This window comes from Trachurus japonicus, chromosome 11 (assembly GCF_045865225.1).
Source record: "Trachurus japonicus isolate A0001 chromosome 11, Traja_1.0".
In the NCBI taxonomy this organism is placed as follows: Eukaryota; Metazoa; Chordata; class Actinopteri; order Carangiformes; family Carangidae; genus Trachurus; species Trachurus japonicus.
This window is the reverse complement of record NC_140917.1, coordinates 22,825,014-22,840,022: the sequence shown is the minus strand read 5'-3', so window position 1 is coordinate 22,840,022 and position 15,009 is coordinate 22,825,014. Positions and strand designations below refer to the sequence as shown.

At 40.2% G+C, this 15,009-nt stretch overlaps 1 protein-coding gene across 1 annotated transcript; it reads right to left on the bottom strand.

The window, feature by feature from the left end:
- Positions 1-8,563: 8,563 nt before the first annotated feature.
- LOC146978858 (sodium-dependent neutral amino acid transporter B(0)AT1-like) lies at positions 8,564-14,550 on the bottom strand. The gene is made up of 12 exons (XM_085791896.1): positions 14,271-14,550; positions 12,677-12,817; positions 12,331-12,468; positions 12,032-12,213; positions 11,437-11,547; positions 11,247-11,359; positions 11,020-11,148; positions 10,282-10,438; positions 9,995-10,199; positions 9,756-9,915; positions 9,402-9,564; positions 8,564-9,245 (listed from the first exon to the last, which is right to left on the bottom strand). Exons 1-12 carry the CDS (start codon positions 14,467-14,469, stop codon positions 9,072-9,074), a joined length of 1,872 nt encoding a protein of 623 aa, XP_085648022.1. The 5' UTR covers positions 14,470-14,550; the 3' UTR covers positions 8,564-9,071.
- Between the last annotated feature and the right edge of the window lie 459 nt (positions 14,551-15,009).

Below are 15,009 nucleotides of genomic sequence, written 5' to 3'. Positions count from 1 at the left end.
TTTTGTAGTTAATATTGACTGTTTTTAATATGTTTTTGTTGAAATGACATAATCAAATATAATTGTTCAAGTCCTATAGCTTTTGAAACATCGGCTGTCCAACATTTTTGAGATGAGCATTGTTCAGGTAAAATGGGCCACGTGTTCAGGTAAAATGAGCCACGCATCAGCTAAAATGAGCCACTCAAGCAAAACACAGTCATTTCTTCTTCTTTTTCTTCTTTTTTAAAGTTTAGTTTTGGGCTTTTAGGCCTTTAAGTGATAGGGCAGCGAGAGACGGAATGACATGCAGCAAAGGACCACCAGAGGAATCGAACCGGGGCCAAGGACTATAGCCTTTGCATATGGGCACCTGTTCTATCTACTGAGCTAAACAATGCCCTCAAAACACTATCATTTATGATAAAACAATTCACATATATAGCCTAATATTATTATATAACATTTGAATTCATGAACAATAACATTGAAGCATTAAGAATGAATAGAATATTAGAATAACATCATGACAATTTTGGAACTGTGTGTTTGTGGTGTTAGTGTGCGTGCGTGTGTGTCTGTATGTGTGTGTGCGTGCGTGCGTGCGTGTGTGTGTGTATGTGTGTGTGTGGTGTTAGTGTGCGTGCATGTGTCTGTGTGTTTGTGTGTGCACAGGTCACGATGCCTCCTGCACCAAAGCTAAAACACGCACACACAAACATTGGGTCTGTATAATAACAAGGGCAATGTGAAGATACGTAAAATATGCTGGAGAAACCATCAAAACTCAACTCTGAAGGTGGCTCATTTTAGCTGAAATGCATGGCTCAATTTACCACAATGCATTAAGGTAAATTGGGCCACCCACAAAAAATGCATTTAAATTAAAAATAAGTAAGCTTAGCAAGAATTTTGCATTCTATCCAATGGGGGGAATCACAATGTGTATTATAAATCACATTTTTTATTGTAGATCTGTTTTTTTACGGAGTTGTCAACCTTATCAGTTTCAAGTGAAATTTGTTTGCCAGGCCACTTTTCGCACGCTTCTCCTCAGCAGGCTGGATATTAAGCATTGTCCCACCCAAAACAGCAACCAGAGACCACTCAAATCAATTGTTTTTTGTCAAGTACAGTTGTAGCAACAATTTGAAATAATTTACAGCCATTGCCTGTTAAAACTTAAAGAGCTAGGAGGCTCAAACCTTAAATGGCTCATTTTACCTGATGGCCCAATTTACCTGATGTCACCCTATTGATTAGTTGTTTATTATATGATCACTTTAAACAGGATATTGCAATGCATGAAGAAAACACACAATGAAAGCTTTCCTTTAAAGGAAACTGTATTCTGAGCTGCTCTGCCCCTGGCCTTTTCTCTCTTTTTTGCTTTGTTGAATTCAGAAAACCCAGATGAACAACATGGAAAATGATTTAGGTTGTTAATTACGGGTCATAAGATCTGGATAGCTCACATCTTTATGTGCAGCAAAACCTTTCTGGAACCGCATGTTTCTGAGAGAAGAACTGGTTGTTATTATTTTTTTTATTTAGCTCCGTCAACTCATGGGGGCGTGTCAACACGTCCAGACTTCCATACATGCCTTATATTTCGCAGCAAAAACATAAATAAACAGCAGGATTTAGCCTACAGTAGCCTGATGTGCCAGCAGCTAGTCCCCGTGAAGGAAGGTCTGACAACAAACGGACGTTGTACCTCACATGTGGGCTAGGGACGGTGCCGCTATTAAATTTTTTTTTTTTTTAAAAAGCCAGTTTACAGTCACCTGTCACTCACCTGCAGCTGACTGCGCTGTCAGAAGAGCTCAGCTGCTCCTCGCTCTTTAGCCTGGTGTTTGGCTGCACTCTGTAGGAGTTCAATATGAAGATCTAACCTCCATCTGAATAACGTTACCGGCCATGTGGCGCTGCTCCGCTAGTGGTGTGTTAACGGCAAAAAAAAAAAAAAAAAAAAAAAGGTCGTCGGTCGTCCTGTCAGGAGGGAGGCATGAGCCAAAAAAATAATGATTGTTCAGGAGTCTCAAAACACGAGTCCGAGTCGAGTCTAAAGTCTTTTGGGCACGAGTCCAAGTCAAGTCTGAAGTGTCTGTGGGTGCGATTTAAGTGCGACTCGTAGTCCAGTGACAATGCCCCCCAAAAATTGAGATACTACCCCTACCGGAGGTAGAACAAAACCTAACAATGTTTTTCCTCATCTCCAAGGTCTCCCATATATGAAATGGATTCTTAGGTTAAAATATTTTACTGCAAACATTGTTAAATTGATAGCCTACATATTGTCATACACCCCAAACTTAAAAGAACAAAAATACAGCCTGGCCGTATGGGAGTTAAGACATATAAACTCATGTAGATTAATAACACAAGCTCTGACAGCTTTGAAACTTGACATAATTGTGGCCAGGAAGTTCGTTTACCTATTGGAAAAAACTGGATGTGAATATCTTGATGTGTGTAACATATAGAGACCTATAAACACCTGCCTTAAATAAGCGGACATGCAAAAAAAGAATATCTATGCAGAATATTCTCATTTACTTTGTAGTTGCTCGGCCAGGGATTGTCATAGAAACACATATGATGGCTTGTTTGAAAGATGGAGTTGTGAATCCAGTGATACCAAATATGTGAATATAGCATGCATAGTCAGCATAATACATCACCAAATGTATGAGGTGTCCCAAATGAAAGAAAGTGAAACATTAACATAATCAAGTCTCCACAGCCCATTATCAATGGTGACAAGAATGTTGACCAGTTCAATCTTACTGCAACCTAAGCAAGTAACTTTGGGTAAGTGCTACTCTTTTTTATAATACATTAAATAATAGCATATTTCATGATGACACCTTATATAGTTCATATGGAAACAAATATCCAGTAGAATTAGTTTAAATTGAAATAGAACACCTCAAAAATAGGCGCACTTGAATTTATTTTTAGTCAAGTCATTACTGCATAATGGAAAATAATTCTGATGTTGACCCTAAATTTTGTAAGAGCCGCCATTGCCATTTGCCATGAAGTCAAGAGTGGATGCTGAATTAGATCGACTCGAGAAGGCTGGTACGGTGAGTGGGCTGCGCCAGTGGTGCCTGTAGTGAAAAGAGACAACATAATTCGGCTGTGTGCCGATTATAAATTGACAGTAAATCAGGCTGCCACCTATCCCTTGCCCCGAATTGAGGAGCTGATGGCAGGAGTGTGTTTTCAAAGATCGATCTTGCCTCACCATATCAGCAGGTCCTTCTAGAGGATGAGACAAAGAAACTACTGACCATCAATACACATCGAGGGTTATTTGTGTACAATAGACTGGCTTTTGGTGTTGGTTCAGCACATTCCATTTTCCAAAGGATTATGGAAAATCTAATGAAAGATCTGGATGTTGTTGTCTATTGGGATGATTTGTTAGTTACAGGAAAAACTGAACAAGATCATCTGGAAAAGCTGCAAAAGGTGCTACAGAGACTCCAAGAGAGAGGCTTGAGAGTCAAGAAAACCAAATGCGAGTTTGGTAAATGCAGATTGAATACTTGGGACATGTTTTGAACAGCCAGGGCATTCATCCATCTTCAGACAAGATAAAAGCAATCAAGGACGCACCAGCACCATTCTGTGTGAAAGAACTGAGAGCATTTTTGGGGTTAGTGAATTAATATGACGATTTATGAATAACCAAAGCACTGTACTAGCTCCACTCCATAGGTTGTTAAAGTATGACGGGGCATGGGTGTGGAAGAAACCAGAGCAGGCTTTTGAGGAGTGCAAGAAGTTGCTAACAAGTGACAAGATTTTCCTGCACTATGATTCTAACCTACCCCTCACTCTGGCTTCTGACTCCTCAGCTTATGGTATAGATGTTGTCATTCAGCATGAGAGGCCAACAGGAGAAACCCATCCCATTGCTTATGCGTCACGGACGCTATCCCCTGCTGAGAACAAATATTCTCAGATTGAAATAGAAGGACTGGCATTGATTTTTGGAGTCAAAAAGTTCCATCAATATTTATGGGGAAGGAAATTCAAGCTTGTCACTGATCATAAGCTTTTGCTGACTCTTTTTGGAGAACACAAAAGCCTGCCCACCATGGCTGCTGCCTGGATTCAAAGATGGGCAATCATCCTCTCTGCTTATGACTATTGCATTGAGTACTGTGCTTCGGAAAAACACAGCAATGCACACGGACTGTCAAGGGTTCCTTTACCTGACACAAGCGATGTAGGGACTGAAGCCATAGCGCAGAACATTCATGCATGTTCTATGAACTGAACATTTGATGCAAGTGCCAGTGGATGCTGATCAAGTTGCACGTGCCACATGCACAGACAGTGTGCTAGCCAAGGTTCTGAAATACATTACGAATGGTTGGCCTGATGATGTGGACAATAGTCTGAAACCCTTCCACACACGCAGATATGAACTGTCAGCTGAACGTGGATGTGTACTCTGGTGCACCAGGGTGGTTTTGTCTGAGAAGCTCAGAAAAGTTGTGTTGAAAGAGTTGCATTCTGGTCATCAAGGAGTTGTGAAAAGCTCTGGCACGCAAATATGTATGGTGGATTTGATTGACACGGATGTAGAGCCGATTTTGCAGGCCCCTTCTTACTGTAGGTCACACCTTCATGATTGTCGTAGATGCCTACTCCAAGTGGCTAGAAGTATTCAGAATGCCCAGCACCTCATCACAAGACTAAGGAGACTGTTCGCAGCATACGGTCATCCGGAGCATGTTGTAACTGACAACGGAACGTTCACGTCTGCAGAGTTCAAGAACTTCATGCATCAGAATGGAATTCTGCACTCTACAAGCGCCCCAGGCCATCCTGCTTCTAATGGTCTCGCAGAGCGATATGTGCATACATTTAAGAGTGGAATTAAGAAGCTTTCTCAGACTACACTCGACATTGAGGACAAGATCTCTGTGTTTCTGATACAGTATTGCTGTACCCCAAACTGCACCACTGGTCAGTCGCCTGCGGACTTGGTCCTAAACAGACATATGCAAACTTGCCTGGACCTGATGCATTCTGACACTGCAGTCACAGTGTTCGCAGAAAGCAGTACATGCAGAAGTTCTATCATGACCAGCGGGCAGTGAGCAGATCTTTCTCTTTGGCTGACCCTGTCTATTTGCAAAATACGGCAGGGGGAAGAGAGAAGTGGATTCCTGGAGTGATAGAGCACCAAACAGGACCAGTGTCCTACAAAGTGCAAGAGACAGACACAACATACAGGAGACATGGGGATCAGTTGAGATCCCGTGTCACAACTGATGGACTCATTTTGGATACTGACTGTACAACCTCTAATACTGACACGTCCACCCAGCCAAGTGTGCTCCAAGACAACGTGTCAGCCGGTGCTGATCTTCTGACAGTGCAGAGGTGCCAGCAGCATCTCCAATGCTGCGCCACTCAGCCAGAGAAAGGAAGCTGCCTGACCGCTATGACCGTTAATGTGCAGATTGATCTTGATTGTTCTTTACAAGCAGGTTGACACTTGGACTAAGTTGGTCAATATAATAATAATGTAACTACTGTTTTCAGTTCAGTATAGCTTTGTTACATTATGCCTGTCTTAAAAAGGTACAGAATTAAAAACATTTTTTTTAAAAAAGCAAGACAAGGGAGTTTGTTAAATTAACTTAGAGACATTTGTATGAGTTTGTATGGTAATACAAGGCACTGATATTTTAAGTCATGGTGTAACAAAAGTGTACTTTCATTTAAAAAGGGGAGGGTGTGATGTATCAGATTTTGAGTTTTGTATTCTGTGTGACCGTTGTGCCGTTGTTATCAGTGTACCAAGGAATGCTGGGATATGTATGTGAAGTTCCGGTTTTGCACGAGCTGAGTAAAGGTGCCATGTGCAGTAAGAGTCACTGCGTCCTGTGCGTTATTAGGGAAATACACAACACTAACACTATTATTTTCCATTATGCAGTAATGACTTGACCAAAAATAAATTCAAGTGGGTGTATACAGTATATATTTAAGGTGTTCTATTTCAATTTAAACTGATTCTACTGGATATTTGTTTCCATATGAACTATAAGTGTCATCATGAAATATGCTATTATTTAAAGCAGAAGTAAGTGATATATTTGTGTTAATATAAGTCTTAAATAGTTATATCTTCCGACAGCAATCACTTACATAGAGTGTTTGGACTGAAACACGGGTCTCTCAGTCCCTCTGCTCTGCTCTGAGCCGAAGAGAAAACATTTATCGTATCCTACAGTTTTTATCCAATGAGGAGAGAGAACGGCATGCAGGGCTGTGTGTGCAGCCAAGGAACGCCGTGAATGTGGCGACGTAGGGACGAGGACTGTTATGGTGCGTTCAAGGAAACTCGTATTTTTCCGACCGTGAAGTGGTACCAGTTCGATCTGGTACGAGTTCACCGGTCGGAAGTTACGAGTGGCCGTTATAGTGACTTTCACCGGTAAAACAGGTCGGAAAAACACGAGTGGGTTGCCTGAAACGCTACAAAGTCGTAAGTTGTGACTTGAAGCTGTAATTTACGATTTCAAAAGCCTGCCTGGAATGCAGCATTAGCGAAAACGACCGGACCACTTACTTCTGCTTTAAAGCAGAAGTAAGTGATATATTTGTGTTAATATAAGTCTTAAATAGTTATATCTTCCGACAGCAATCACTTACATGGAGTGTTTGGACCGAAACACGGGTCTGTCAGTCACTCTGCTCTGCTCTGAGCCGAGGAGAAAACTTTTCTCGTATCCTACAATTTTTATCCAATGAGGAGAGAGAACGGCATGCAGGGCTGTGTGTGCAGCCCGTCTATGGTGCAGCCAAGGGATGCGCGTGAATGTGGTGACGTAGGGATGAGGACTGTTATGGTGCGTTCAAGGCAACTCGTAACTCGTGTTTTTTCGACCTGTGAAGTCGTACCAGTTCGATCTGGTACGAGTTCACGGGTTGGAAGTTACGAGTGGCCGTTATAGTGACTTTCACAGGTAAAACAGGTCGGAAAAACACGAGTGGGTTGCCTGGAACGCTACAAAGTCGTAAGTTGTGACTTGAAGCTGTAATTTACGGTTTCAAAAGCCTGCCTGGAACGCAGCATTAGCCAAAACGACCGGATCGCTTATTTCTGCTTTAATGTATTATAAAAAAGAGTAGCACTTACCCAAAGTTACTTGCTTAGGTTGTAGTAAGACTGAACTGGTCAACATTCTTGTCACCATTGATAATGGGCTGTGGAGACTTGATTATGTTAATGTTTCACTTTCTTTCATTTGGGACACCTCATACATTTGGTGATGTATTATACTGACTATGCCTGCTATATTCACATATTTGATATCACTGGATTCTGCACAACTCCATCTTTCAAACAAGCCATCATATGTGTTTCTATGACAATCCCTGGCCGAGCAACTACAAAGTAAATGAGAATATTCTGCATAGATATTCTTTTTTTGTATGTCCGCTTATTTAAGGCAAGTGTTTATAGGTCTCTATATGTTACACACATCAAGATATTCACATCCAGTTTTTTCTAATAGGTAAAGAAACTTCCTGGCCACAATTATGTCAAGTTTCAAAGCTGTCAGAGCTTGTGTTATTAATCTACATGAGTTTATATGTCTTAACTCCCATACGGCGAGGCTGTATTTTTGTTCTTTTTTAAGTTTGGGGTGTATGACAATATGTATCAATTTAACAATGTTTGCAGTAAAATATTTTAACCTAAGAATCCATTTCATATATGGGAGACCTTGGAGATGAGGAAAAACATTGTTAGGTTTTGTTCTACCTCCGGTAGGGGTATCTCAAAAACTAAAGCCCTTTGTCACTAGCCTATCGAGTTCAAGTCGCAAACTCGAGTCCCCATCTCTGCCATGAGCCTATAAATTCCCCCCATAACCCAGATGCCCACAATGTTTAGATTTTGCACGTTTTCAGACATATTTTTATTTCTTTATACATAAAGACATTTCAAAATATTTGAAGCTATTTCCTTTAATTTTTACTCGTTCAAACTTTTCTCCTCTGAGAAATACATTAAGTTAATGGCAAATGAAAATAAAATAACAAAAATAGGCAAGGCACCAGGCGGTTCATTAGCAACATATAGTTAAGTTATTTAGACAAAATTATATTACACTGAGGTGAAAATGATTTCAGCAGCAGAACTTTGTATGTCTGTATAAATATTTATACAGAATAATATGTTTCCTTTCAAATAAAGCATGTCTGGATGGAAACTAACTTTCTCTCATCTCTGCGTTAATAAAAAATGATACGACAATAAACTGTATCTGTACGGTGAGTCAGTATGTTTATACAGAAGCCATAAAACAGCACAAAAACTGAACAGAAACAGGTACTTTACTTAAGTAGCTATTTTATCATGTTGATCGATTTCAACAAGACAAAGAAATGATTTGGTATCTGGATTATTATAAAATGCAGAGGTGTGGACTGAAGTCACATGAGTTGGACTGGAGTCACAACTTTGACAACTTCAGACTTGACTTGAGAAACACAAGAAAGACTTGAGTCAACTTTGAGCACCACTGACCCGTGACTTCACTTGGACTTGGTCCCTTTGACTCGGAGAGGCCTGACAGTCTCCCTATAGCCAAAAATTTAAAAAAGAAAAATGCAATTAATTACTTTGTGCAAGCCCCACAATGCGTTAGGAAATGTTGCCTGGCTTTGTTGACATCTGGAAATCCAAGATCCACCCTGAACTAATCAGACAGCCAATCCTATTGCACGTGATAACAGTTCAGGCAGTGTGTGTGAGGTGTGTGGCTCTTAAAGAGTTCATAGATAAAACAGAGGTGAGCAGAAGTATGGTTACGATATTAACAAAATAAGAGTGGCAGTATGTATCAAGCCAACAACAATCAGCTTTATGATGTTAGGTGGAGGTGTGTGTCTGTGTGTGTGTGAGAGAGAGAGAGAGAGAGAGAGAGACTGAGAGTGTGTCTGTTTAGGTTTAAATACTTAAGTCTATGAGTGCCATTACGATGTTCATATTGTTGACAAGCATTCATTTGAACCCACCTTTGCTAAAGTGGATGATATAGGACATCTTAAGAAATTTGGTCCTGTTTTTCACTGATTGCATTCTTTTTCTTACAGCAGACATAGACCAGTCGACAAAGTGCATAAACAGGCATTGCCAGGCTGGGGACTCCTGCCAAAAGAAATATGACTGCACTTATCCATGACGGGTATGGTACTGATGCCAGAGATGGAAACCCCTCCTGTGAAATAAAGAGCAGTGTAGTAAGTACAGTATATTTACCATGCAAATGCCTTTTTAAACTTTGATGAATGTGGTCAAGCTCTTTGATATGCTATTGCTATGCTATTTTTTAATGGTCTTATGCATAAGCTGATTTCACAGTTTATATTCTTACAGAGTTGGGGTCCCAGACTAAATAGGTGAGCTCTTCTTGGGCTTGGGTCACAAGATAGAAAACCAAGATAACCAGGACAATTAGAGGACTGATGAATCTCCATGAAACCTGCCAGAAGATGGAGGGCTTATGTCCAATCAGGAACTCCAAGTCCTCATTGAACCTGAATAACAAGAGCATTGAAATTAGATTAGTTTTGAAACTTGTCATGGAATATGGCCTGGACTTTAATAGATCAACCATCATCATAAGATTTTGCTGAAAACTGGTAGAATTTGGTGCTGCTATGGAGGTATTTTGAAGCCATTTTGCAAAAGATAATATGTTGCTTAAAATAACTGAGCTAGCACTAACCTGTCGATGCCGTAGACGTAAACAACGGCGATCATCTCAAACAGTCCAATGGTCAGAAGTGGAACAGATCCAGCAAAGTTGTCAAAGAGAGTTACCCAGTAAAGTCCTGAGTACTGTGCAAACAGGAGGGTGATGACAAAGGACACAGCGCACGTTGTTCCTGAAACACATTAGTTGTCCATGATTAGTTGATGAAAATGTGATAAACTGACTTGAGTTGATCTGTAAAAACTGGCTACCTGTCAATGCTTCATGGGGCCATTTTTTAGGGAATACATTCAGGTCTTTCAAGGGTACGACCACTCCTTCAATGTTGCCAAACAGGGTTGAGACCCCCAGGCAGAGAAGCATGACGAAAAATAGGACAGACCACACTGGAGAGCCAGGCATCTTGGTGATGGCTTCTGTAAACACAATAAAGGCCAAACCTGTTCCCTCCACTCCCTGAGCAAACACAATGCAGATTAGAGTAACAAACAATAACAACTGAGGAATTTGATAGATATACGTACATCAAGATAGTTACCTCGCTGAGAAGTTTCTGCATTTCACAGGTTTTGATGTCCAATCCAAGAACAGTGTCAGGATAGGAGCTGTTGAGCTGATTCAACATTGTCTCATAGTTGCTCGTAGTGATGTTGTCTTCAGGGAGTTCAAATGTATTCAATAATGTCAAGATGTTTCTGGAAAAAATGATATATCTCCGATTAGTAACTCTGGAGTCCACATTATGGGTTCAAATTTTACAGGAATTGTCCTAATAGAATTCCCATATAGACACTGAAATGGTAATTGGTCACTATTATAGTTGCTCTTGACCCTGTACTTATGCAACAACTTCTGAGTCTGATGTGTTGAAGCTACTTTGAAGGCATAGCTTTGGAAGTTACCACTCACTTAATTTGTACAACAGTCAAACTACCCTATCTATTTAGTCTAGTTAATTCAAACTATTTAGACAGGTAGTACAAACTACTTAGCCAAAAAACATCAAATTTACATGTGATACTTATGATTGCATGATAAAAAAAAACAAAATACAAAAAAGTCTACCTGTTTAGAGGTCATATGGTACATAAACCAAAAATAAGTAATAAATAAATAATTTTCTAGTGGCAAGAGTTGTCATCATGCATCATAAAACATGCATGATAATGCTGCTCTGCCTCTGACCACAGCATTAAAAAAGACACATGTACAACTATAAACAAATTAATGTAAATAATGATTTAAGAGTGGTTTGTCATGACTGAAGTGTACTCACTCATTGATACAATTGTCATATTTTTCAGTGGCCCTAAAGCCAATGATGGAGTAGGTGACTGAAGCAGCATAGACTGAGGTGAGGCCAGTTACTACAGTGAGGACCACAGCATCTTGCATGCAGTTGTTGCTGAGGAAAGAAAACAGGCAAACAATTTAAAGTAATCTAAGTGAGAAATGAGCTCCTGTGTGGTTATGAAACAACAAGTATGTTTAAATGTCTCTTACTGAACAGGGTTGTAGCTTGAGAAGGAGATGAGACCTCCCCATGCAAGACCAAAAGAATAAAAGACCTGGGCACCTGCGTCCAGCCAAGTTGTTGGTTTCATCAGCTCTTCAACCTGCAAGAGTGAGGTACACATTGTAATTTTGGCTTTGACAAACAATACACTTTTCTCACAACTCGAAACATACATACATCTGGTGTGAAGAGGAACTGTAATCCACTTAGGGCTCCTTTAAGAGTCAGTCCTCGGATCAGGAAGATGGCCAGCACTATGTACGGCAGGATGGCTGTGACGTACACTGCCTGAAGTTATAACAAAAACATGAAATGCTTAACAACAGACACAAAAGTTTTTTCAGCTATTTATTATAGTCGACCATTTGACCATTTCTTAAAACCCCTTCCCCAGATACTAATTGTACAATTAAAATGAACTGCAACCAGACTCTGGATTTGGATCTCCCTGCATGTGGAGTGTGTCGATATGAAGCTTTTAAGAGGCAATACATACGTTTTCTGTGCCACCAACTGAATCTCTTGTTGAGAACCAGTTGTGCCGATTGTCACTTGACAAGAGCTTTGGCCATTGTTTTTGTTGTGATACAGGAGGTTACATAAGCAATGCCACCTGTCCAGAGCAGATTGGAAGCTACAATGGGCTGCCATCACTTAAATAACTGGTCTGCATTACACCATAAGGCTTTAGAACGAACAGACTTTTAAACATCTTACAAAAGTAGATAAATATATAAATCCGTATGTTCTTATGATTGACAGTTCAACAAACCTTGCCTGAAGTGCTGATGCCCCTTATACAGCAGATAGCAATAATGGTCCAGGCGGCAAATAGGCAGGCGACTATGGGCCACTGGATTCCTTCAGAGTCATCTATAGTGGTCGAACTATTCAGAGTCACTCGATAAAAATAATAATCTATGGTGGAGCTCCGTTGACACTCGGATATAAACCCTGAGGGATCAAAAAAAAATACAAATACAAATAAATAATAGAGCAAATTGGGTGCTTTAGTGTGTATCAGAGTGTATGATAAAATGTGTCTAATATAATATTTTTCTGTTCAGATACCTGTCCCATTCTCAGCAAGAGGACACTGGGCCCAAGGCAGTGGGTCTTGAAAGGAGTTGAAGAAATACCACAAGACCCAGGCAATTAAAGTATTGTAGTACAGTCCAACCATAAATGACACCAGCATGGAGGCTATACCTGTGGGACAGCATAATTAACTGTAAAGGTTTGTGGCTCTAGGAACTCAACAAATAGAAAACTGAAAAAACAAAAAAAAACAACAAAAAAAACACATGCAAAAGAAGTTTAATTTGCAACAGTTTATCTGTATTTGTGTTTTTTTCCTAAGTTTTGTTGCATACTCATCGGACATTAAACTCAGTTTTGATCCAGAGCCTATACCTACCAATACCAGTCAGATAAGGGTTGATGGCCCTCCACACTCCCACGCTGCCTTTCCTGAGACGTTGGCCAATGGCAAACTCCATAAGTAGTAGAGGCATGCCCTCCAACACTAGCAGGATCAGGTATGGAATCAAGAAGGCACCTAGAAAACATATGTGACTATTAGTTTAAAGGGGACAAATTGGCCCCTAGTTTCGTGGCATGGTGCAGGGTGGCGAAGCCGGCGCAGTGCAAGTTTCAACCAGCGCAGCCCTGCGCAAGGTCAGTTTGGCAGTTTGGTAGACCGCAGTGCGCCGAGATGGGTATGGCGGCGCGACAGGGGGAGGCGTCACAGATTTAGATTGGCGTAGTGGAAGTTTAGTGCCAAAAAGCGGTGACGTGTGCACAGGCAGGTTTCCACAGTTCCAGGCACATTTAAATGCAATAAATAATCACAACTATTTACTGCGCACTTGCGCTGCGCCTAGACTGCGCCTGGTCTACGAATCTAGGGCTCATTATGTAAATATCACTCTCTGAAGGCTCTTAAACATCTATATTTGGGTGTTTTGCTTGGCTTCCGGCCCCAAAAATGTGAGAATTTACAAAAAAAATCTGTAATTTGCAGGCTCCCTAGGTTGAAATCCATGTGGTTTTACAAGCTGTTCTCTCAGTTGTCAACCAATGGTAGCATTAATTTTCGAATTTGCATAATACCACCCCTACCTGTGTGTATCAGTACCGAGGGGCGGGGTGAGTAGTGGCTCATTTGCATTTAAAGGGACAGGCACTGAAACTGGCCGTTCTGAACCGGGCTAATTTTTAAATGTGGAAAAGGGGCATAATAGCGCTCCTTTAAATCTTAATTTCTAAATAAAAGATGTTTTTCTTGAACGTAATCAAATAAAATAAATCTTTGTTAATGCTGTCACCAGTTTCATCTGCCATCATAAAACTGATGATGATTTGGATAATGGGCCTCCATTTTGGTCCATACGATACCTCATGAAATTCAGCTGCATTTCAGCATTTTAGGCTTGTTTGTATAGATTTTGGTGGCTCTCGGCAGGGAAAAACTAAGACATAATGTAAAAGTTTTATTAGAGGAATTTTGCTGATAAAAGTAGTTAATAGCAGTTATGTATTAACTATAAGTACACTGTCATTACTGTGGCTGATGATATGGACTATGGACAGTGGTTTTAAGTGTACAGTGTGGACCTGACTTTTCAAGTTAACAAGTGACAGAAACAAAAACACATAATATTTGATTTGCTCTGATCTATCTCCAGTAGCCCGGTGTGCAGCACATCAAAAGAATAACAATGACAACTCCTTTAACACACAAATAATTATATACAGTACAGGAATGTATAGCATTCTTTGCTGTTGTTTCAACTAAAGGCAGCATACCTCAGGATCTCTGTCTTTGGCTCATATGTGATGCCATAGGTTAGCTATTACTTCAGAAGACCTCATACACTTGAGAATCATTAATATGACTTGATGGTAATTTCATGACATTCTCTTCTTTCCATGAATGAGTAATATATTTAACTCTCCATTTCCCCCAGTTGCAAAGGACCAGTGATTTTGTCGAGAGTGAAATGGCTTACCTCCTCCATGGCTTTGACACAAATAAGGGAATCGCCACACATTTCCAAGCCCGATGCAAAACCCCACACAGGTGAGGATGTACTGGGCTTTGTTGTCCCATTTCTGCCTGTCCCCAGCCTCCTCCTTTTCCTTCCTGTCAAGATCCTCATGGCTGGGGATCCGGAGATCCAGTCCTGGGTTCGGAAAGACCAGTCTCATGGTGATGACATGTGTACTGAAACAGAGTGGCAGTGTCCTCAATTGTACAGTTGAAGCATTAGTGAGAGATTGAATGTCCACATGGAAGCACCCAACAATGTTGACATGTTCATAATCTTTTACTGCTGCCAATCATTGATTAGCCAGAGCAGACTCTGAACTTGTTTCCTTATATACAGGTACGCAATCATTCCTATTTGTGACTCACTTTCATAATTAAATTTCATATGTAAAAAACTTCATGGACAATCTGAGAAAAAAGTTTGGATTGAGTTAAATTACAGTCGAATTACATTCAATTTTAATGACTGGAAGCCCATTTGACACAGACAGGGGAAAAATAATTTTTAATTGCTTTTGTGATTTCTTAGTGATTTATTTTAAGGATTTGTTTGAAATGTCAGTTACAACAGTATAATAATGATAATACTGTGTGTATGTACAAGTTTGCTCAGGAAAACATAATCTAAAGTGCCAGCTCATGATAGTCTATATTGTTTACATAAATAATTTTTTTAAATAAAATTTTCTCTGAAGTCT

Coding starts and splice junctions, on each gene's coding strand:
- LOC146978858 (XM_085791896.1), bottom strand. CDS start 14,469: ATGAGACTGGTCTTTCCGAACCCAGGACTGGATCTCCGGATCCCCAGC. Junction 11,149..11,246: donor TCAAGCTACAACCCTGTTCA/GTAAGAGACATT, acceptor TTCTTTCCTCAG/CAACAACTGCATGCAAGATG. Junction 10,200..10,281: donor TGCAGAAACTTCTCAGCGAG/GTAACTATCTTG, acceptor GTGTTTGCTCAG/GGAGTGGAGGGAACAGGTTT.